The sequence below is a fragment of the Aotus nancymaae genome, unplaced genomic scaffold (assembly GCF_030222135.1).
Source record: "Aotus nancymaae isolate 86718 unplaced genomic scaffold, 86718_ANA_hifiasm-v0.15.2.pri h1tg000095l, whole genome shotgun sequence".
Classification (NCBI taxonomy): domain Eukaryota; kingdom Metazoa; phylum Chordata; class Mammalia; order Primates; family Aotidae; genus Aotus; species Aotus nancymaae.
Genome location: NW_026988510.1, coordinates 2,674,373 through 2,699,372, shown reverse-complemented (window position 1 = coordinate 2,699,372; position 25,000 = coordinate 2,674,373). Strand labels below are relative to the sequence as shown.

General features: G+C 46.3%; 1 protein-coding gene across 1 annotated transcript in view; it reads right to left on the bottom strand.

The window, feature by feature from the left end:
• Nucleotides 1-25,000, bottom strand: part of ZCCHC14 (zinc finger CCHC-type containing 14) — a 78,169-nt gene that overhangs the window by 39,624 nt on the left and 13,545 nt on the right. Inside the window, exon 2 of the mRNA XM_012466079.3 lies at nucleotides 8,588-8,711. Within this exon, the coding sequence (XP_012321502.2) occupies nucleotides 8,588-8,711 (124 nt within the window). The remainder of the gene's footprint in view (nucleotides 1-8,587; nucleotides 8,712-25,000) is intronic.

The following is a 25,000-nucleotide window of genomic DNA, read 5'->3' as shown; positions in this document are numbered from 1 at the left end:
AGCTTAGCTGCCGGTCTGCACAACTCACCTTCTCTCTACCTTGTTCCTCCATGTTCTGGAAGACCTGTCAATCCTCAAACACTACTTAATGTTTTGTTCTGGTGCTCACTTTTACATCCCAACAACTCTTACTTGGTCTTCATTTTTTTCTTTTTCCGTGGCCCTCAGCTTTCATTTTACAAACGCAATATCCCCTCAGCCTTCCAGAGAATGTTAATTGGAGTTTCCCTAAGAAGGATGCTTAATCAAAAAGATCAGCCTCAGTTCCCTGAATTATCTGTGTACATTGCAGTGGTCTAAATTCTCTGCCACAGTTCTTAACCCTTCATCACATTGAAACCCATGCTGTAGCTGGCTCAGCATGGTGGTGGAGATTTTCCTATCCCTGAATTCGGCGGTGTGTCATGAGACTCGCTGTGGACATCACAAAAAGGCAGAAGTGACCATGTACCGGCCCAAGCTTAGCCTTACACGTCCTCATGGCTCCCATATGCCCTTGGTCACCAGTTCAAGGAGTATGAGGCAGAGACTCCCCAGCCACTACAGCCTTAACAGTCACCCAGCAGAGCCCAGCTGACACCAGCCAGCCCACGGATCTGTAAGGAAGGTGCTCATCTCAGGTGCTCCTGAGCGCTGCTGCTGGGCTGTTACACAGCTGTAGCTGACCAACACATCCCAGGCATCTCCTTAACCCTGTTGTGGTCTGAGTGTCTTTACAAGCTTCCTTAAATCCCTTCTCTAGAACAAAACCTCATAAAAATAACTGGGCACACTTTACTGTTCATATGCTTAAAACTCCAAAGAGAAGTAGGAAGGGATGGATGCAGGGAAGAGAGTGTGAGGGGGAAGGGCACCACAGTTCCTGGGCTCCTTGGCTGTCTGTCCATGATCACAAGGGAGGAGAGAAGAGCATGCAGCAAGCCACCACACAGGCGCAGAGGGAGCAGTGACAGACCTGCCTCCACTCAGCAGCACCACCAAGAGGAGAGAAAACCTCAAACCCCCTCTCTTTAGGTGGACAGAGACCTAGAGAAGAAAAAGAGTTCTTTTCTGCCAAATGTCTTTAATTTGCTTTCAAGTTATCTCTATCAAGTGATTTAATCTACATTCCAAACAAGAAACCATTTCAATAATTACCAAAATCATGCTTAAAAAATCACAGTAAAGGGAATATCATTTATGACACAGGGGAGAGTTTAAAAAATGACCCAGGATAAGCTGGACATGGGGGCTCACACTTATGATCCCAGCACTTTGGGCAGATGGCTTGAGCCCAGGAGTTCAGGACCAGCGTGAGCAATATGGCAAAACCCCGTCTCTATGAAAAGTAAGAAAATTAGCTGGGTGTGGTGGTGTGTGTCTGTTACTCAGTTACTCAGGAGGCTGAGGCAGGAGGATTGTTTAAGCCCCAGAGGTGGAGGCTGCAGTGAGCTAAGATTGACCCACTGCACTCCAGCCTGGGCAACAGAGTGAGACTCTGTCTCAAAAAACAAAAACAAAAAAAACAAATTTAAAAAACAGGATTGTTTTCTAGCAGACACCCCTTCTAAGTCCTATACAACTCAATGGCCTCACACTTGAACTAACAGCTGTACCACAATCACACCGCAGATACTTCCTGCTTTAAAATTTTATTACCAAAAGCCAGTTTTCATTTAAAAATTGGAAAACTGTATTCTTAAGTCATAGTTGAGTAATAATTTTCCTAAAATATCAACTTTCTCAATTTCGTTTACTTGTCTGTGTTAATGGGCTAACTTTTAGAAGCATTATTTCTTTTAGCTATTGTTAGAACCTGAATATTCACTATCACACTGATTAAACTGCTCCTTCTTCCCTACATCTTTTTAGGACATATCATGCCATACTTAAGAACCCTGGGAAAAAATGTATTTACAGAACAAAACACGCCTCTGAAGTCCCTGCAGAGCAGCGAGGGCAGGCAGAACCTGGAGGAAGGCTGTAGAACAGGAGAGGGTGCCGGTTCGTGCTTTTCACCTCAGGGCAGGCCCAGTCAGTGCCCCTGTCAGTGCCCAGCCCTGGGAACGGGCACAGCGCTGGGTTGAGGGCAGCTGTGCACCAAACTGAGGGTCCCAGACAAAGCCCGGGCTCTGCACGTGCCCCACACACCTGCTGCCCCAGCCATGGGTGGAGGCCACCTCCACGCAGCTGGTGTACTAAGGCACCAGAGTGCCTCCATCTGCTGCCCGCCCCACCAGCAGAAGCCTCAACCTTGTTCAGACAATATTCCCTATTGCAGGAGAGAAACAACACTCTTCTGAATACGAGAAAAGCTGGAATCTCTATACTCACGCACAATGACACAATCTAAAATTAGACATTCATAAAAATAGGGAAATGTGAGGAATACTCAAGAGAAAAGGTTATGAATGGACACCAGCCCTAAGAGACCCAGATGCTGAAACTGGCAGACCAGGATCTGAAAGTAGCTATTATCACGATGTTCAAAGATGTAAAAACAAAAATGCTCACAATAAATGAATGGACAGAATCTCAGCAGAGATAAAGAAATTATAGAAAAGAACCACATAGAAAATCTAAAACTAAAAATGCAGATAAAATATTTCTGGTATGAAAACATCAGTTAGCCTGCCGTACCAGCAGACTTAAAATGACAGAAGGGTATGAAAGCTTGAAGACAGATCAAAAGAAAGTGTCCCATCTGAAGGAGAGAACAGAATCTGAAAAATAAACTGAGCTTCAGCTCAGATCTGTGGGACAAGACCACAAGTTTCTCATACGTGAAAACTGCAGTCTCAGATGGAGAAGAGAGGGAGAATGAGGAAGAAAGAATACTTCAAAACTGGCTGAAAAGTTTATGTTTTATGTTGTAGTGAAAAACATAAGCTTAGACAAGCCCAGACAACATTTTTTTTTTTTTTGAGACGGAGTTTCGCTCTTGTTACCCAGGCTGGAGTGCAATGGCGCAATCTTGGCTTACCGCAACCTCCGCCTCCTGGGTTCAGGCAATTCTCCTGCCTCAGCCTCCTGAGTAGCTGGGATTACAGGCACGCGCCACTGTGCCCAGCTAATTTTTTGTATTTTTAGTAGAGACGGGGTTTCACCATGTTGACTGGGACAGTCTCGATCTCTTGACCTCGTGATCCACCCGCCTTGGCCTCCCAAAGTGCTGGGATTACAGGCGTGAGCCACCGCGCCCGACCCACAACATTTAAAAAAAATTAAAAGATTAAAAAAAAACAGGCCAGGCACAGTGGCTCACACCCCCAGCACTCTGAGAGGCCAAGACGGGCGGATCATGAGGTCGGGAGTTCAAGACCAGCCTGGTCAACATGATGAAACCCCGTCTCTACCAAAAATACAAAAAAATTATCCAGGCATGGTGGCATGCCTACAATCCCAGATACTTAGGAGGCTGAGGCAGGAGAATTGCTTGAATCTGGGAGGCAGAGGTTGCAGTGAGCCGTGATGGCACCACTGCACTCCAGCTTGGGCAACAGAGAAAGATTCCATCTCAAAAAAACATCAACAAAAAAAAGCAGTAGCTCAGTAAACAAGAAGTGAAATAAATACAAGAAAATTACACCAAGGCACATCATAGACAAATCATTCTAAACCAAAGATAAAGAGAAAATCCTCAAAGCAGCCAGAGAAAAATGGCCCATGGCATACAACGATACAAATGCTAGAGGACTTTCCATTAGAAAAACAAGAGCCAGAATATAGCAGAATGACATTGTTAAAGTTAAAACAAAAACACTCAATGAAGAATTCCATGATTAGCCAGAATGAAGGCGAAACAAAGATATTTTCAGATAAATGAAAACTGAAATCCACTGTCAGCAGAACTATCCTGAAAGAAATGTGAAAGGAAGTTCTTTAGGCTGATGGAAAATGAGACAAGATGGAAATTCCAATTTTCAGGATAAAATGAAGAGCAGTGCAAATAGTAAATAAAATGGATAAAAATCCTAACCTTGTCTTACGTTGTAGCTGGACCCATGTGACCCCTACAGGACGGGGCAGAATGGCACCAACAATGCCTGCTCAATGGCTGCAACTGGTGAGGATGGGGCAACCCCTGCTCTGGGGCATCTGCCAATCCACAAGGCTGACGACATGCCACCATCAGCCACCAATGCAACATCAGTGGGTTTTAAGAATTCCTGGAAACTGCATAACGGGCTCTCAGGAGATGCCATGAGCTGGTCTCGGCACCCCACTGAATGACACAGTGACAAGAGGCTTCTGTATCACATGCAGTGGCTCAACATTAACTCAGAGTAGAGCCTGAAAAGGTAAACATGTGCATTGCATTTCTGTTGCCTCTCTTAACTGGAGGGCTCATAGAGAGAGCAAAGTATTATTGTCCTACGGAAGCTCTTATACAATGAAGAAATGGACGACAGAGCTAGACTCCATCTCAGAAAAAAGGCAAAAAAGCAGTAGTTCAGTAAACAAGAAGTGAAATAAATACAAGAAAACTACACCAAGGCACATCATAGGCAAACCATTCCAAACCAAAAATAAAGAGCAAATCTTCAAAGCAGCCAGAGAACAGTCACTCCTAAGTCTCTAATCGTATTTTCTTTAGGGAAATTGAGAAAACAGTCACTCAAATGACTCTCTGTGCCCTGAGGTTCAAATCAGAATCCCTGGCTGAGGAATGCTACAGGCAACCAGCTTAAAAATAATAAGCACAGATGGTCCCTGACTGAAGATGGCTGGACTTCATGATTTTTTGACTTTACAACAGTGCAAAAGCAACACACATTCAGTAGAAACTGCTCTGAGTGCCCATACAACCATTCTGCTTCTCACCTTCAGTACAGATTCAATAGATTGCATGAGAGATTCAGCACTTTATTATAAAGTAGGCTTTATGTTAGACAATTCTGCCCACCTGTAGGCTCATGCAGGTGTTCGGAGCACACTTAAGGTAGGCTAGGCCATGATGTTTAGCGGGTTAAGGTATATTCAATGCATTGCAACTTATGGCATTTTCAACTTGCAACCGCCACTGTATGTCAAAAAGCATCTATACAGTAAAATGAAACTGTCTAATCTAGGTAGAGGATACTCACTCACTGTGAAATCTTTTAAACTCTACTGTGTGTTTGAAAGTCCTCATAATAAAATGCTGGACAAAGAGCCAATAAAGAAATTAAAACCGTCAATGCTTCTCAACTCCAGCTGCACACTGGCATCCCAGCACAACCCAGGAAAACGACAGAGACTGTGGGCAATTTAGAATTTACATTTTATGTAAATTCTCATCTTCTTCGAATTCATGTTCTAATTGTTTGGGATACATTTTTATTTTTACAAAAAGTACAAGACTTCGGGGTTTGATTTTTAGCTCTCTTCAGTTATAACAACGCTGCATGGCAACCACAACCCTAGGGGCACACAGTTAAAAAAAAAGGCTGAGTTTTAATTGATAATATGGTGAACACCTATAGATATGACCCACATAAACATGGATTCTTTGGAATCTATAAATTTTAAGAGTGCAAAGGGGTCCTAAGACCAAAAAGGTTGAGAACTGCTGGTATATAAACAAGTTTAATGAAACTAAAGCTCCTTCATTGTCTCAAAAAAGAAAATTTTCACACATAGTAACCGGGAGCTGCAGCCAGACACCAGGTACAGGGGGTTTACTGGGCTACAATCTCTACTCCTGAACTGGAAACATTTCGCAATAAACAGGAGAGGAAAAAGAGGGATGATTTCACTCCTTAGCGTGTCCTTTTAGGCACTGCCCATACCACTGCTGTGTTTTCCACTTCAGCACAGTCCCATCTTTATTTTCCTTTGCTATTTTCTTCTGCCAGTCACAGGGATAAGAGCATCAGCTCTGGCTTTGAATCCCCGCTGACCTCAGGAAAGTTTCTTATCTGTGACTCATTTCTCCCATCTGTAAAATGGGGTGAAAATCATCACCAAGGTCAGTTAGAGTTAAACAGGTATAACCAAACCCTTGCAGGGCTGTTCTGAGGATTATAGAAGTTAGTATCTGCCATGTGCTTGGACGGCTATTCCCTGAGCTTTCACATACTAAGAAATTTTTTAAATGTCTGACCACTCTATAAACTAAATTGTATCACTGTAAAACTTCTGAAGAAGCAGAGAAAAACCAAAACAGAAGCAGGATACAGAAAAGACAGATGAAAAATTTTATAGTAATACAAGTATACAACTTAGAGGGACTTTAGACTTTCTGAAGAGCAATAACCTATACCCAACAGAATATTAAAAGGATTCGCAAGGAAAGTGACTAATAAAACCAAGTTAACTTGCTTGCCAATTTCTGAACAAAGAAACCATGACTATGACCAATCAATGGAGAATGCTGCAGATAATTATGGAATTATGGGCATCTGCTTGCGGTGGTATCTGAAGCACTGTGGCACTTCAAATGAGAATGGCTACTCGTGGCCTCACAGCCGACCCACCGGCCTATGCCAGCTTTGCCACAGCTCACATGAGAGTCAGCTCATCCTCTGTCTCTCTGGGGACCAAAGCATGCAGACAAGACAATGACAGATATGCACTATTTTGAAATTATACAGGAAAAAAAAAAAAAGAATGGGGGTGTCAATAATTATGTCTTGAAGAAAAAGCAACAGTTGGTCCCTTAAGATTCACAGGGTGTGCAGGGCCCAGGTTCCTAGGCTGGACTGCCTGGGGACAAAGGAAGTGGCCTTCCAGGGGAGGCCCTTCTCCTGGGATGGCGTGGGGAAGGAAGAGGAGGAGCCTTCCTGCAGCGGATGGACTCCCTGTAATTCCGGTGCCAAGTGTCCACTCTGGAGTCACAGGACCGCGGTGTCAGCGTCTTCAGGATGAGGTAAAGATGTTGAACCAAGAGCCACAGACTCTCCCAAGAGAGGCGGATAAAATAAAGAACTGGTGCGACCTCAGCGGGTTGCTGCGAGGGTCAAGCGGGGACAGGAGCCCTCGCAGGGCGGCAGTACAAGTTACTGTCTCCATACCATACTGTGCTTACACACATGAACACAGGCCGCAGCTGCTGGGGAAATGGGTCCTTCCTGAGTTACGATCTAAAGTAGAGACAAGTGGCTCTCGATGGCTTTGTGAGAATGGGACTTTAGAAATGAAGCAGTTATCAGGCCTGTGGAAGGCATGAAGCGTCGTGCCAGAGACAGGGGACGGGGCAAGCGCACAGGTGAGGTGAGTATGGCTCTAGGCCTCACGTGAGGCACCTGCTAGGAGACAAATTTCTTTGTAAATAACACGGAGAGAGAAGAGGCCAGTAGATGTGGACACAGCCGGCCTCGGTGCCTCCATACCATTGGGCCTCAGGGCAAGTGACCCCGCTGAAAAGCAGCACCCTAGTCTCTCTCTCCCCACTACTGACGACTCTGCAAACCTCACCAGCATTGATTTCACTGGGAATGCATTATCTAGTCCATCTAGTCTTAAAACCACCTTGCTCTCCCTTCCCCAAAGCCTCCTCTACCATGGCATGGTTAGCAACTTTGAAGCTGATCACAACACTGCAGAGGCTGACATGCAGAGTCACAGGGGCTCAAGGTCATGCCTCACCACCCACAGTGAGCTGTCCACATTTTACATTAGAGAAAAATAAAGACTCGGGTCCTCAGGCACATTAGCCAAGTTTCAAGTGCGCAGAAGGCAGGTGTGGCTGGTGACGACCAAGTCAGTGCAGACCGAAAACACTCTGTCACTGCAGAGAACTTTTCACGACAACATCACTCTAGTGATTGAGGCTGATTTCCATGTGGGGTGGGGATGAGGGTGTAAAACGTATTCCTCCCACCCTTTTTTTTTTTTTTTTTTTTGAGATGGAGTCTCACTGCCCAGACCGAAATGTAACGGCACAATCTTGGCTCACTGCAACCTCCACCTCCTGGGTTCAAGAGATTCTCCTGCCTCAGCCTCCCAAGTAGCTGGGATTACAGGTGTGCGCCACCAGGCCCATCTAACTTTTTTTTTTTTTTGAGATAGAGTCTGGCTCTGTCACCCAGGCTGGAATGCAATGGCATGACCTTGGTTCACTGCAAACTCCATCTCCTGGGTTCAAGCAATTTGCCTGCCTCAGCCTCCCGAGTAGCTGGGATTACAGGCATGTACCACCATGCCTGGCTAATTTTGTATTTTTAGTAGAGATGGATATACCCCATCTCTACTAGTTGGTCATGCTGCTCTCGAACTCCCAACCACAGGTGATCCACCCGCCTTGGCCTCCCAAAGTGCTGAAATTACAGGCATCCGCCACCACACCCTGCTAATTTTTGTATTTTTAGTAGAGACAGGGTTTCACCATGTTGTCCAGGCAGGTCTAGAACTCCTGACCTCAAGTGATCTGCCCACCTCAGCCTCCCAAAGTGCTGGAATTACAGGCGTGAGCCACCACACCTGGATTTCTCCCTAATAAACATCAATAGTTGAGATTTTTAAAGCCAAAGTATATTCATGTATTGCTTGTAGAATTTAGAAAAATACACATAAGATTAGCATTTACGAAGGATCTGAAAGCCTTTAACAATGTCCTCCCGGGGATCTGGGGAGTGCCCACCCTCCATCCGTCGAGTGTCCTCCCGAAGCACATGTGCGCACTCACCTTTGCTGTGTTTTCCCAAGGGCCTCTTGGGCAGCGACTCCTCCGTGGAATGTGCTGATGTGTGCAGGGCATTCTCCAAACTATTACTGACGCTGCTGACAGGGGCCTCGGTTCTTGGAGTGATCTGCGGGAACAGAAGCAGAATCATCTTATTTTCTCCCACAGAGTTAATAGGGGACAATTTTATTTGTTAATTAAGTCTTTCGTAATTACTTCGGTTTCAATTTTTCTACAAGACACATATTACTAGTGTAATAATAAGCATTCCACAAGAAAATTTTACCTACTACTCTCCACTGAAAGTGTAAAAGAGCTCAGATAACTTGAGCCAGACACAGGAGCATATGTCTTGTGGCTGGGATTCACTGGGGTGCAGAGAAACTATGTTAGCCAAAGAGGCCTGGTGTGGTGCCTCACATCTGTAATCCCAGCACTTGGGGAGGCTGAGGTGGGTAGATCTCTTGAGTTCAAGAGTTCGAGACCAGCCTGGCCAACACGGTGAAACCCCATCTCTACTAAAAATACAACGGGTGTGGTGGCAAGTGCCTGCAGTCCCAGCTCCTCGGGAGGCGGAGATGGAAGATCACTAGAACCCAGGAGGTGGAGGTTGCAGTGAGCTGAGATGGCGACACTGCACTCCAGCCTGGGCAACAGAGTGAGATTTGACTCCAAGAAAAAAAAAAAAAAAACTATGTTAACCAAGGTGGTGTGGAATTATGTATTTCTATTTGAGACAAAAACTTATTTTCATATTTCTTCAAATCAAATATTACCTATAAAACTTATACAGCAGGACTTAACACTTTCCTCCTATAAATCTTGACTAAATCATAAAATGCTCTAAAAACAACTGCAAAGAACAGAATACAACTGCATCTATTTGGGGTACAGTTTGAAAAAGTGTATCTTAAAATTACATCACAATTCCATTTCTAGAAATTCATCATACAAAGTCCTCACACATGAGAAAAAGATCTGATGGGGTGTGCCCACTGCTGTAGTGCCTGTGATAGGGAAAGCAGGGCACACCTTCAGTCCCCACTGACAGAGACCCACTAAGCACAGACAGTGCACCTGCAGATGAGGCCACCCGCAAGCTGTAGGTGGGGGAGGCCCTCCTGACCACCAGCGCTTCCAACACACACCAAGTGCTGAAACAACCTGAGGGCTGGCCAGGCTTGTCCCACCCCTCCCGTTTCCTGGGTGAGTGACGATGTGAGTGTGTGAATAAGCTGGAAGGGGCCCAGGGGGGTGAGATGAGGAGGGCAGCAGTAACTTTAATCCCTCCATCAGTATTTTACAATTTCACAGCCAAAATACAGTTATAACTTACAGGGTTTAGAAGAATAAAAATGGCCATTGCTGGAACTTCTTTGCAGTCTGGATGTATTGCACAATTTCAGAGGATATGAGAGAGGGGTGTAAGATTTTAAAGTCCGTCAGAAGAGACAATAAGCATTGCTTCATTCGCAGTACAGGAAAGTGTACAGGACAGACAAGCAGCCTCAAAAACGGCCTGACCTCTCCAGCCTCCACTTGTTCTTTCATCTCATACCTGGACGGTAGGTGGCAGTTGACAAAGACATCCCCTAAGTTCACCTGCAAGTACAGATCCCGGCACCCGCTTCGCAGAGGCCTGGCCGGCAGGCGGGGCAGCACCCTCAGACGTGATGAAAGCAGAGGTGAGGGCCGAGTTGGGAGGAAAGGATGGAGACTGCCGCCACTCCAGCAGGACCAGCACCTGCTGTATCCCACAGACAGCGAGCTGCAGGAGCCACACCCAAGTCCACAGCAAGATCCCTGCCCCCCAGCAGGAAGCCCTCCTGGGCTGTTCATGTAGGGAGAGGGACTAACAGATCCCACGCAACTCAACAGATGCCTTCCAAGAAAAGCAACTCGTCACAAGGCTACATAATTGGGAAGTTTATATAACTCGAGAAAATAAGGCCGGGCACAACGGCTCACGGCTGTAATCCCAGCACTTTGGGAGGCTGAGGCAGGAGGACTGCTTGAGGCTAGGAGTTTAACATTGTCCTGGGTAACACAGTGAGACCCTGTCTCTATTTAAATTTTTAGAAAAGAAAAAAAAAAACCTAGCCATCCAGTAACTGCTCCAGAAAGTCAATTCTTTGGATAACATTACATGTTATCAAGAAAATTAAACTTTTGAGAATATTTATATTTGTAACTTATATTGGTTGATGTCCTTCTGATTTAACAAAGTCTCTTTCATTATTCAATGGTAGGAGATCCCAGAAATGAACTCCTTTCCCATTAAAGATAATAGAACTGATACAAAATATAAATCTTACACAAGGAGATTTTTAGTCCCAAATAGTAAATATTACTTTGAGAGACAACCCAGGAGGGTAACACGTTAACTACATAAGAAACACAGCTGAGACTGGGCACAGTGGCTCACACCTATAATCCCAGTACTTTGGGAGGCCAAGGAGGGTGGATCACCTGAGGTCAGGAGTTCCAGACCAGCCTGACCAACATGGTGAAATCTCCTCTCTATTAAAAATGCAAAATTAGCCAGACGTGGTGGTGCATGCCTGTAATCCCAGCTACTCAGGAGGCTGAGGCAGGAGAATCGCTTGAACCCAGGAGGTAGAGGTTGCAGTGAGCCCAGACTACGCCACTGCACTTTAGCCTGGGCAACAAGAGCCAAACTCCATCAAAAAGCAGGAGACAAGGGGAGGAGAGAAGAGAAGGAAGGAAACACACACACACACAGCTGGGTACAGTGGTTCACACCTGTAACTCCAGCACTTTGGGAGGCCAAAGCAGGAGGATCACTTGAGGCAAGGAGTTCAAGATCAGCCTGGGCAACATATCGAGACCCCATCTCTACAAAAACACAAAAGTTAGCTGTGTGTCGTGGCGTGCGCCTGCAATCCCAGCTACTTGGGAGGCTAAGGTGGGAGAACTGCTTGAGCCCAGGAGTTTGAAGCTGCAGTGAGGTATGATCGCACCACTGCACTCCAGCCTGGGAGACAGTGAGACCCTGCCTCAAAGAAACAAAAGTAACAGGACCACAGCAGAGCCCATTCGATTTTGTCTGATGCCTGATGCACGAACCTCCACATTCGCTTAGCTGCTTTAGTACCTATTCTAAGTCCTAGTTCTAAGAAGGAAAAATGAGCTGCCTTTTCTTTTTTTTAAGAGACTTGTCTTGGCTGGGCACAGTGGCTCAGGCCTGTAATCCCAGCACTTTGGGAGGCAAAGGTGGGCGGATCACGAGGTCAGGAATTTGAGACGAGCCTGGCCAAAATAGTGAAACCCCATCTCTACTAAAAATACAAAAATTAGCCGGGTATAGAGGCGTGCACCTGTAATCCCAGGTACTCGGTAGGCTGAGGCAGGAGAATTGCTTGAACCGGGGAGGCAGAAGTTAAAGTGAGCCAAGATCGTGTCACTGCAACTCCAGCCTGGGTGAGAGACTCCATCTCGGGGGGGGGAAATGGCAAAAAAAGAGAGACAGAGTCTCTTCTGTCACTCAGGCTGGAATGCATTGGCACAATCATAGCTCACAGCAGCTAGGACCTCCTGGGCTCAAGTGACCTACCTCAGCCTCCTGAGTAACTGGGACCACAGGGGCATACCACCACGCACAGCTGAGAGTAAGCTGTCTTGACAACCATCATTAGCAGTTCCAACTTTGCTAGCTAGCAGTGAACCTCCTTGCCCCAAAAGAAACGTGTGTGATTAGTGCGTTCTCGCACACAGATACCGCCTGCCCGCCCTGAAAGACTCCAAAGAGTTCCAAAGGAAAGCCAGCCTCGCAACTCTCAGCCTGCTCGGGTGGAGGGGGAGAGGAGGGCTGAGCAGAGGAGAGCACAGCCTTGGAGAGGAAGAGAGCGGTACTGATTAGTGCTTCTCAGCCTCAACAGCACACTGGAACCCCAAGCCCTGAGAAGACAACATGCCACACTCCCCTCAAAATCACAGTTTCTGGAAACAGGGCTCCTTTGGTTATGTGCCTGAAGCTCTCTGGTGATTCTAATTTGCAGCCAGGCTGAGAACTAGCCATGACCCCAAGTCCAGGTTTTATACTGCACCCATCATCCGGTCAATTCCTGGCAAGGACAAAGAGGAGACCCAGAGAAAACAGGAAGTCCTTTCCCCACACAGGCAGGAAAGCTAAAGGCTGTAGGTCTGTCTGCCACAACCACAAGTGGATGGGGAAAGCCCATGAGCCATCCTAGCAAAACACAGGCACCACTGCATCTGACATCGAGACAGGAAGGAAAACTCCTTAAAATGGCAACTGCTGGAAAAGAAAGACCTGTTTTCCTCGGTATATTTTCCCAAGGCATTTCTTCTTAGTTTTCCAAATGTTCACTTTTTCCAACCGAGCCTTTATCATAACTTTGCTCCTTTGTTTACATTGAAAGCTGTCTTTACTTGTGTTTCCCAGAAATGCTGTTTTGGGGTTATTTTTGGTGAAGTTAATTTGCTCCACGTGACCTATGTTTGACTCAAATGCTCTCTGACTCAGGCTCACCCACAGGACTTGTCATCTGCCCTGATGTGCACGAGAGGGAAGACTGACCGACTGCAAATGCTGCCTTCTGCTACTGCTAGGAAGGGGAAGAGACACTGCTCGCTCTCCTCCACAGCCAGCCCCTTCCCGTGACCCATAAAGACCCTCTGCCCGGCCCCTGCAGCCTGATGTCCAGTCCTACCCCAACCCTTCACTCCATGCCCTGCCGCCCTGGGCAGTGCAGTCACACTGGCCTGCGGCCCTTGCACTGGCTGTCCCCTCTGCCGGGAAGTGACCCCTGCGCCTTCCCATCTATCCTCAAATGTCTTCCTTAGCAAGACTCCTCAATGCTCAGCAAGGCAGGGGTGTTTCTGGTCTGCTTTGTTCACCAATGTTCCTTTGTGATTCTAACCGGGCGTGGCATGAAGTAGGCCCTTAATAAGGCTCTGTAAAATGCATCATTATATCACCAAATTTTAATGACATTCAGAATCACACACATTGAAAAATACTTCTGTTTCAAAGAAAAATTTCTGCCATCTACATTACGTAACAATCAGAGTGTTCCACCAGCTCTACAAAGCGCTAACCCAGGAATGAAATACGACTCTGAAGCAAACTACGGGTAGTCATGGGGCACACCCGGCTCTGTGGCTCTTCCAGGAAAGCTGACTGAGGCTCCACACTGGCTGCACATCTAGGGGCACCTAGACTCAGGCAGCTCACATCCGGGTCTTATGCAATTCGCCTTATTATTCTGGTTTAAATAGACGAGGCCTCTGCTTCCAAACTCCCATGTACAAAATGCCTCCGGATCTGGCTGAAACGGAAGTTTGATTCATAAGGTCTCGGGTGGGCCTGAGAATCTTGCATTTCTAACCAGCTCCCAGATGATGATGATGCTGCACGAGTATTTCAAAAGAAATCTTCACCCTGATCAAAACAGTAAAAGGCTCAACAGCCTCCTCTTATTTTATTTAAGAAAATAAACAGAGATGGGGTCTCACTATGTTACCCAGGTGGATTTGAAACTCCTGGGCTCAAGCCATCCTCCCGCCTTGGCTGGGATTACAGGTGTGAACTACCGAGCCCAGCCTACGCAACGTTCCTTTAGATGGGATGGAAAAAGGAATCCCTGCACTGCGCAATTAGACCAGAGGAACTCAAAGGCCCTTCCAGGCAAGGGTGAAGACCTACACCTGCAGACTGCATGAAGAGTTGACGCTGGCTGTGGGTCATGACTCCTGCTAACTGTCCTCCTCAAGTATTTACGCTTTTTTTTTTAAAGAGTTTTTCCTCAGTTCATTGCACCTAACAGAAAAAGCCTAACATTACACAGGCTTCTTTAAAGCTTTGTGCCTAAAACTCACTTTAATGCTCATAGACCAGACCATAATTTTCTTTAGAAGAGAATTAATTTCTAAAAATCTATTTCCTGAAAGCTCCTTCAAAGTCATGCATATAGGACGTGCTGACGCCGTAGGATGGAAGCAGAGCTCCCCCCAACACTGGGTCTCCAGAAGGCTTGCTGCACCCCAATAGCTGGCATTTGAAAACTGCTCAGATAACAAAATACCTTAGACTAGAAAAAAAAAAAAGAAAAAAAAACTGATCAGAAAAGCAGCAGTGAGCTTCTAGAGCAGGTTTTAACCTTTTCTTTGTGCCAGCCATCTCTCTGGCAGTTTGCTGACACCTACTGAGCCCTTCTAAGAAAACATATTTTAAATGCATAAAATACACAGACTGCAAACAATGCCAATTATATTGAAAACCGTTACCGAAGTGTTAGTCGACAAATGGGCTTCTCCAACAAAGTAGGTGGGTCTGAGATCACTTCACAGGAGTGCTGAGCATGAAGGAGACTTTAAGATGCTTTCTACAACTGCGAAATGAAAGTTATCTGTGGCTCCATTTGTGACCAAGTCACAGGTACTATTCCTATTACTGTGGATTCCCGCCTATTTCCATAAGGCAGGGAATGCTTAATTCCCAGGCAATCCTCAGTGCCTGTAACTAGCTACTCAGTTGGCTGAGGCAGGAAAATCACTTGAACCTGGGAAGTTGAGGCTGCAATGAGCTATGACTGCATCATTGCACTCCAGTTAGAAGCTGGAGAAAGTAAAGCTGTGACGGCTCCCATTCTCCCATGGCTAGGAGCCCCTACTGGGACAGTCCCATCTAACTGTGCCCACCAGAGGTGCAGCTGGCCACCGCCCTCCTCACTTTCACGAAGGACCTGAACAGATTAATATAAGCATGCCACATAAAAACAAGCCCTGGAAAATCCTCACAATTACTTTAGAGGTCAGGTGTTTTTCATGAAAATAAAAATTGTGTGTGTGTTTTTTACTAAAGAGACAGGGTCTCGCTATGTTGCCCAGTCTGACCTCTCCTGGCCTCAAAAGTGGTCCTCCACTTCAGCCTCCAGAGAAGCTGGGACTACGGGAGGCACGTGCCGCCATGTCAGGCTTAACCTACAAACAGCTCCTTACCATTTACTGCATCAACTTCAAATCCCTTTCCCCATTTTTTAGGACACTGTCGGCTATTTTTCCTAACTTATAAAGTCTTATTTCTCTAACCTAGGGGTTCTCAATTGGGGGCAGTTTTATCCCCGGGGAACATCTGACCATTTCTGAAAACATTTTCTGTGAACCGGGGTGGGGATTCTTGTTGGGGTCTCGCACTGTCTCCCAGGTTGGAGTGCAGTGATGCAATCACAGCTCATTGCAGCCTCAACTTCCCAGGTTCAAGTGATCCTCCTGCCTCAGCCTCCTAAGTAGCTAGGTATAGGCACATACCACCATGCCCAGGTAATCTGTAAATTTTTGTAGCTGATGAAGACCAGCGATGATGTGAAACATCCTGCAGCGCCCAGGGCAGCTCCAGAGCAAGGAAGTACCCGTCCCCAGGCCTCAGTAGTGAGGCTGAGAGGCCCTCCTTGATACAATTTATTTTCCCTAATACTGAATACTGCGTCTGCATGTGGAATGCCCAGGAGCAGGCAAACCACACAGGCTGAGAAAGCCAGGTCTCGAAATGTTTAAAAAGAATACGGTCAGTTTCAAAAGCCAGGTGCCAATGGAATACCTCAGATGTAAAGACACACTGCAAGAGGCCACAGAAAATAAGAGAACGAAAAGTACTCGTGTTTTTTTTTTTTTTTTTTGGTATCATGTTCTATGTTGCCCATGCTGGTCTCAGACTGCCAGCCTCAAGTCATCCTCCTGCCTCAGCCTCCCGAGTAGCTGGGAACATAGGCGTGAGGCAATGCACCTGGCTATAACCACGTTTTATACAGTTCTTCCCATGTATCCATTATGCAGGCATATGTGATCATCTATCTGATCCTTGCAGTCAGTGTGAGGTATACAGATCAAATTATCTCCATGTCAAAAAAAGAAAAAAGGAATGTCAGTTCCCAAATGCCTTCTCCAAGGTCATCTGGCCAGTAGGGAGCAGAATCAAGTGCAGACTTCAGGTCCTGTAAATTACAGAGGTCTGTGATTTGTACAGATTAAATCCAAGGAGGCGAGCGGAGCACGGCGGTCAGGAGCCATCCAGGTGGCGGCAGTGCTGGATCCACACAGGGCAGCCCCCGTTTCCTCCACCAGGGATGGAAATAATGGCACCTACCTCATAATGCTTACGTGAGAATTAAGTAAAATGCATTCACAGTACTTAGCGAACTGGAAAAATGTTAGCATTCAAAATGTTAGTTGCCATTATTATTACTGTGGTGCTCACAGTGTAGCTGGAGGGCAATTAAATTGCCTCACTGCTGTGACAGAGACTCAAAGCTCCGGGAGGATCCAGGAGGGGCACTGGGAACTGGGCCTCCCCGAGGGCGGGACTCCCTGTGTCTGCAGCATCTGCTGCACCCCTGTGGGCAGCACACCCCTAGAAGCACTGGGTATGAGGACAGAGCCACCCACAGCCACCCCAGTTCTGTGTTCCCTGCACTGGGGGCCAGGGCCCATCTTCTCCTTCAAATAGAGATTCCACTTAAAAACAGATTCTACCATGACACGTGATTATCTGTTCTAAAACCAGCGCGCTTTGCCAGGCACAGTGGATCACGCCTGCGATCCCAGCATTTTGTGGGGCTGAGGCAGGAGAAGCACTTGAGCCAGGAGTTCAAAACCAGCCTGGGGCTGGATACGGAAGCTCACACCTGTAGTCCCAGCATTTTGGGAGGCTGAGGCAGGTGGATCACCTGAGGTTAGGAGTTCAAGACCAGCCTGGGCAACACAGTGAGACCTCTTCTCTACAAAAATTTACAGATTACCTGGGCATGGTGGTATGTGCCTATACGTAGCTACTCAGGAGGCTGAGGCAGGAGGATCACTTGAACCTGGGAAGTTGAGGCTGCAATGAGCTGTGATTGCATCACTGCACTCCAACCTGGGAGACAGTGAGAGACCCCAACTCGAAAAAATAAAAATAAATAATGAAAACAAGCGCATGACAGCTTGAATAAATACTTAAAAACCTGGACTAAAGTGAAACAAAATGCTCTCAGGAGTCAAATGCTCAGAAAGCTGCAGGGGAGTGGCCTCATCCTTAGGAGTGGCCTCATCCTCAGCTGAGTGTAAACTGGGGCCACTGTCTGGACAGCAACAAGGCAGGATGTGATGAACTTTTTTTCCATCTGTACCTTTTCACTCACTAATCCCACGTGGAGGAATCTGAAGGATATAGGCAATCAGTGACATAGTGAAAGGTTTGTGTATAAAGAGATTTATCTCAGCTTGAGCAAAAAAAGTACAACAAACATAAACATCCAACAACAGATTATTATTTAGTCACTAAATGTGTATGTCCATATGACTGAATATTACGCAGTCTTAAAAGGCATGCAGGATGCTCACAGATAATGTGAAAACGGGCAGAACATACATCACTTGTGTGTACACAAACAGGCACTGAAAAAAGACAGGTACACCGAAATATTAATAGTATTTATCTCTGGGTGATTTTTATTTTTTTGTTTTCCAATTTTTCTGTGAGGAGCAGTCACTACTTTCAGAATTTAAAAAAGTTAACAGATATTAAGCGTAAATATAAATACCTCCCTGCAAGCTATGAATGATATGAAGAATATAAAAAAGCAAGCTTCTAAAACCATAACTGCACTTTTCCTTCCACACATATCTCGAGGGCCTGGCACATCAGGGGCCAACATGAACTCCAACATGTCTACCCCCACAAACAAAGCATAGTAAACATGACTAGGAAAAACAGTTTATCTTCAGTTTGCTTTCCAATTACCTTCCTCTATACAGAAAATAATGTCTGTTAAATACCTTTAAGTCAATGTAAAAAACATAAAACATAAAAAGAAAACTGATTTGTAAGCATTTTACTAAAATAGTCATTACGTGTCTCCTAAAAACCAGAACAAGAAGATAGTTTAAGAGTAAAAGCTATTTGCTGACTTAGGCCAAGTGAAAGCCAACGCTAACCAAAAAAACATTTTCCATGTAAAAACATTCCTTTTAATATGTCTTACCCCAGAGCTCTACTCATTAAAAAGAGAAAGAAAAAAGATTACTGCTCAAAATCTCAGCACAGGGAACCAGTACTTAACCAGACAGGGCCCCAGAGTGCCCAGATGCAAATCTCTCCCACAAATAGCCACAGGGCAGTAAAGCCTCCAACAGGAACACCCACCCTAACTGCCCGCAGACCTCCAGGTGCCAAGACACCCCACCAGGGGCCAACCACATTGGACCTCTGGGGTAGGGCTTGCCTACAGCTGGCCTCCAACACACTCCGAATCCCTGCTCCAGAGACTTCCGTGTAGAAACGGCACAGAATCTGAAGTCGAGAGCCCTAGGTGGGCTTGAGACATACTTCCTAGTCCTGTAGTCCTGTAAAACAGGGTCAAACGGGCATCTTAACAGATTTACTGAATTCAGAGAGAGCACCAGCATCTTGCTTGTACTCATGAACAACTCATTTCTGTCTTCCCGGCCCCTCCTCACCTTCCTGTCTAGCAGCGACCTACTCACCACTACAGTGGGAGACTGGCAATAATGCTGACCTTCACTGATGACCAGGCTCTGACCACTTCTGTCTTCTAGTGTTTCCAAGCAACTACTATCCTCCACTATTAAAATGACTTCATGCAACAGGAGAGAAAATACTTGCAATGACAAGTACAAGTGCCAATAAAACTGAGGTCGGGGTGGGGGGAACTGAACTAGGAGGAGTATAACAGTGAAAAAGTGTCAACTTCCTGTAGTGATGCAAAATGCTCGCCCTAGAGTCAGCCCCTCGGGAGGACAGGCCTCTACCACTAGCCGTGCGACACAAGTGATGTGACCTTTCCCGGCTTATGTCCCCATCTGTAAAGTGGGGACAGTCACCATATTGACTTCCCAGGGTTGGTGCAAGGACTGAACTGGCCAGCCCCACCAAGTGTGGCTCTCAGAGTGGAGCCTGGCACACAGTGAGCACCCAAACCGCAGTCACAGGATCCAGGTTGGCACAGTGCACGGACGCACGCATGCAAAGTCTCTCCCTCAGAGCCTCCCTCTCCACATGGCCCCACAGAGCAGACCACCAGCAGCACTGATATGGCAAGGAAAGGGCAGAAACCAATCAGAGGCTGCTTGAGAAAGGTCCAGTGTCAGCAGTTAGGAGCAATACGTGACATCAAGGGAACACACAGAAGCAACACAGACAGGGCAGGACCATGTGGGAACAAAAACTCCATCTTAATCACCTCTCGTGACAACACCAGCAGAAAGTGAAGCAATACAGTCACCATGATGCTCCCTTTCCCCTCAAGACAAATGTACTTTTTATTTTTGAAATAGGGTCTTGCTCTGTCACCCAGGCTGGAGCACAGTGGCACAATCACGGCTCAGTGCAATCTTCCACCTCAACCTCCTGAGTAGCTGCAACTACAGCCGGGTACCACTGTGCCTGGCTAATTTTTTATTTTTTGTATGGAAGGGGGTTGCCCAAGCTAATCTTGAACTACTGGCCTTAAGAGATCCTCCCAACTTGGCCTCCCAAAGTGCTGAGAGGGATGACAGGCATGAACCACCACACCCGGCATAAGACGTTTAAATTACGTGACACTTATAATGTTAGAAACAGTGAGTTGCAACAGCTTCAGGTGCAGAGGCTGCCACTAGCATCCTGTACATTGCAGGTATATGTATCATCTAATTCCACTGACGCCACATCCAAGAGGGCAGCAGATGAGACATTCCCTGCAGGTTACCTTTACCTTCAGAACTTTTTTTTTTTTTTGAGACCAAGTTTCGCTCTTGTCCCCCAGGGTGGAGTGCAATGGCGCAATCTCGGCTCACTGCAACACCTCTGCCTCCTAGATTAAAGCGATTCTCCTGTCCCAGCCTCCCAAGTAGCTGGGATTATAGGCAGGTGCCACCATGCCCAGCTAATGTTTGTATTATTACTAGAGACAGGGTTTCACCATGTTGGCCAGGCTGGTCTCGAACTCCTGCCCTCAGGTGATCCACCTGCCTCCGTCTCCCAAAGTGCTGGGATTACAGGCATGAACCACCACGCCCGGCCTATCTTCAGGACTTTTTACATTAAGTACATACTACACACAATATTGTTATTGTGAATATTTGGCCAGAAATATGCTTAAATACTAGGGTTTTCTTAGAGAAGCTGGCTAAATGTCTAATCACAGTAAATAAACCACACTATAATGACCATTTTGGTTCCCAATATAATATTCAACTCCCTGAGATGGACCATTCAAAGCAGTGAGCATGTTAACGTGGCCGCGTTATAGTCCTTTGGGGATACTAGCCACAGTGTAAGTTCAGTTTCCGAACATTCAGGCATCTAGGACAAGAAAGAACTGGACTTGAAGAACCTATAAGGAACGAGAAGCACCTGGTTGAAAACAAGAGCGCATCCAAGGTCCAGAAAGTGTCAGTAAAATCAGCTTGCGGGCTTTGTATCTGCACGTGCCACAAACTCTATTCCATAAGTCTTCTCGGGACACCCTACTATAAATCTTCTCGGGACACTCTACTATAAACAAGGCATCCCTGCTTCAGAGCAAGAGGCCCAATCTCTTACTGTCAGCCATGTAACAAAAATCAGACCAGAAAGGGCTCAGGTGAATTGATCACAGAAGACATTTAGGCCAAAAAGTTTCAGATTTGCCTCCCACTGCAGCTTGACCAGACCCTCATCCCCCAGGCACCTGGTATCTGCCCAAATGAACTTCATTTGAAGTTAATTTGGTAAAGCCTGGCCTAGGCACGCTTCTCTAGTGAGTTCACCACGCACCCAACTCTCCTTCCCATGGCTGACCACCACCAAAGCCAGAGCATGTAGACAACCATTTCACTGACATCCTCCAAATGGACCCATGAACTTCAAGGCACTGGGCCATCCTAGCCTTTTCTCTGCACAGTACCTCATCCTTTATAACAGCACATGTTCGAGTTAGTATAAAACCCCCACTTCAGAGCCACTCTTCCTCAGAGACAATGAATCCTTCCTAGAACACATGGTTCACATTTATTACCACAACCCTTAGAATATAAAAAGCAGGTGGTTCTACTTTCAGTAATGGCTGAGACATTGGACCACTCCTCTTCTGATAACTATAAACTCTGGACAAAGCAAAAAAAACAACAAACTGAACAGGACCAAGAACAAGCAGAAACTGGAGGGGGCCTGTGGCCAAAGTGAGCTGAGCACTGCATGGGTTTCCTGTCCTGGGGCAGAACCTGGTCCTCATCAGAGAGGAGGGGCAGCTAAAGCTCAGAGAGAACCCCCCAGTCTGACTTGAAAAACCAAAGAGGAGAATTCTGGTAGACGATCGCAGCTGGAAAGTGATGGGGGAAACCCCAGAAGGGAGAGCACCCTGGGAGGGAACACCTTGCTCTGCACATAAACTCCACCTCTGGCTCTCTGTGAGCCCTGAAACAGGCAGGTCTGGGACATCAAGGTCACACTATGGCAACTGAGCAGAGGTTTTAGCTGCTGACTGCAGAGGAAGAGAATCTGGAGTTTTAGTCCAGCCAAAGGTACTGCCTGCTGAAACAAAACATCATCAATATTCTTCAGGAGAATAGAATGAAGTCCAGAGTTTCTACAATGCATCCCTCACAAAATCCAAGAAGCTATCCACAATTATTAGACATGGAAAGAAACAAAAACATAACCTGTAAGCTCTGGAGAACAAGCACAGGACAGTCCCATGCTGGCAGCAGCAGCAGGTGGGAACTCAGCAGCCCTTACAACAGGGCTCAGGAACAGAAAGGATAAGGGACTCGGGCTGGACCAGCTAAATGGGTCTCAAGAAAGAAACATTTTTTTAAAAATGGAAATTCCAGGGCCAGGCGTGGTGGCTCACGCCTGTAATCCCAGTACTTCGGTAGGCCAAGGCAGGCAGATTACCTGGGGTCAGGAGTTCAAGACCAGCCTGGCCAACATGGTGAAACTCCGTCTCTACAAAACATACAAAAATTAGCTGAGTGTGGCTGTGGGTGCCTATGATCCTAGCTACTTGGGAGGCTGAGACAGGAGAATCACTTGAACCCAGAAGGTGAGGGTTGCAGTGAGCCAGGAGTGTGTCACTGTACTCCAGCCTTGGTGACAGTGTGAGACTCTGTCTCAAAAAAAAAAAAAAAAAAAAAGTTAATTCCAGAACTAAAAAATGCTACTTTAAACTAAGAAAAATCCTGTGGACGAGATTTATCAGCAGACCGGAGATAACAGAAGACTCGGTGAATCTGAAGATGGATCAATAAAAAGTATCCAACCTCAAGAACAGAGAGAGAAAAAAGATATGAAAGAAAAACAAATAAACAAAGCTCCAGGGACAATATCACACAGTCTAACATACCCAGAGCTAGAGTCCCAAAAGGAGAGAGAGACTGAGGCAGAAAAACATTTTAGAGAAATTACGGCTGAAAATTTCCCACGTTTGGTAGAAGGAGTAAATTTACAGATCCAGGAAGTTCAGGACACCAAATAAGATAAATTCAATGAAACACTTGGACACATCATAGTCAGGCTGCTCAAAGCCCAAAGACATAGACAATTTTAAAGCCAGCTAGAGAAAACAACACGTGGACAGAAGGGAGCAACCACCAGCGGAGCCCTGGAGGAGAGACAGGGTCTCCACTTTTCTCAAAGTACCAGAAGAAGAAAGCTGCCAACAAAGAATCTCACGTCCAGTGAAAATATCCTTCAATAGTACTTTCAAAAGCCAAACACGTTCTGATAAAAGAAAACTTGGAGACTTTCTGCCAGCACACCTACACTCCAGAAAATACTAAAGCGAGTTTCCCAGACTGAAAGGATGTGGTAACAAACTGGATCCTCAGGAAGGAATGAAAAGCACCCAAATGGTAGACAGGCCTGGTTCCACCTAGGGCCTGGGGATAAAAAGATAAGTATGTGAGTAAACAGAAAAGACAGTATTTTCCTTGTAATTTTTAAAAGGTACATTCATATTGAAAACAATACTGTATATATCATGAGGTCTAAGCAGAGAGACAATATGTACACTTGCCACAGGAAGGACCTGGCTGCAAGACAGTGGCCGGCTTCTCACGCTGCACAAGGCGCAGCACGGTATTAACTCTAGGCAGACGGCGGCCAGCTTCTCACACTGCACGAGGCGTGTTATGATATTAACTCTAACCAGACGGTGGAAAGGTCAGAATCTACACTGTCATCCCTAGACCAGCCACTAAAATCATGCCACACAGGAAGCTAACAGATAAAACGGAATACCATGAATCTGCTTAAATGAAGTTTTAGAAATGGCAAAACTAATCAATGGTGGCAAAGAAACAGAATAGAGGGGGAAAAGATTTGTTAAGGCCGGAGGTAGGGGCTGGGAACTGACTGGAAAATGGCATGCGGGAATTCTCTGGGCTGACAGAGATACTGCACAAACCCCCATCAAGGCTTAAGCATCTGTCAAAACTGAAGAGGTGGTGGGCCGGGCATGGTGGCTCACACCTGTAATCCCAGCACTTTGAGAGGCCAGGGTGGGCGGATCACAAGGTCTGGAATTCAGCCTGACCAACATGGTGAAACCCCATCTCTACTAAAAATACAAAAATTAGCCAGGTGTGGTGGCACATGCCTGTAATCCCACCTACTCAGGAGGCTGAGGCAAGAGAATCGCTTGAACCTGGGAGGTGGACATTGCAATGAGTCAAGGTCATGCCATTGCACTCCAGCTTTGGTGACAGAACAAGGCTCTGTCTCAAAAACAAAACAAAACAAACCTGAAATGGTGAAAACATTCAGATGACACACTTAAAATACAAGCATTTCACTAAATCCAGGTTTTACCTTTAAATGAAAAAAAAAAAGGAACCCCGACAAAATATTGGACTGCAGTACTGAGTACTATCAGTTAGATATTCTGTGCTGAATGAATAGAAATGAGCGCTGGGATGAAGGCAGGGGGAGGAACTTTGTCACCAAGACCATGGATCCCACCCAGGGTCAGCCACACGCCTGGAGCAGCCCTGGGCATCGGCAGAGCTGGAGGAAGCCCGGGATGACATCACACTCCCTATTTCTACCAGCCGCAGAGTCTGGGACTCTTTTTCTTATCTCATTTCATATTCTTCAGGTTTCTCCTCTCACTTTTTTTTTTTTTTTAGACAGAGTTTTGCTCGTTACCCAGGCTGGAGTGCAATGGTGCGATCTCGGCTCACCGCAACCTCCGCCTCCTGGGTTCAAGCAATTCTCCTGCCTCAGCCTCCTGAGTAGCTGGGACTACAGGCGTGCACCACCATGCCTAGCTAATTTTTGTATTTTTAGAAAAGACGGGGTTTCACCATGTTGACCAGGATGGTCTCGATCTCTTGACCTCATGATCCACCCGTCTTGGCCTCCCAAAGTGCTGGGATTACAGGCGTGAGCCACCGCGCCCGGCCTTCCTTCCAACA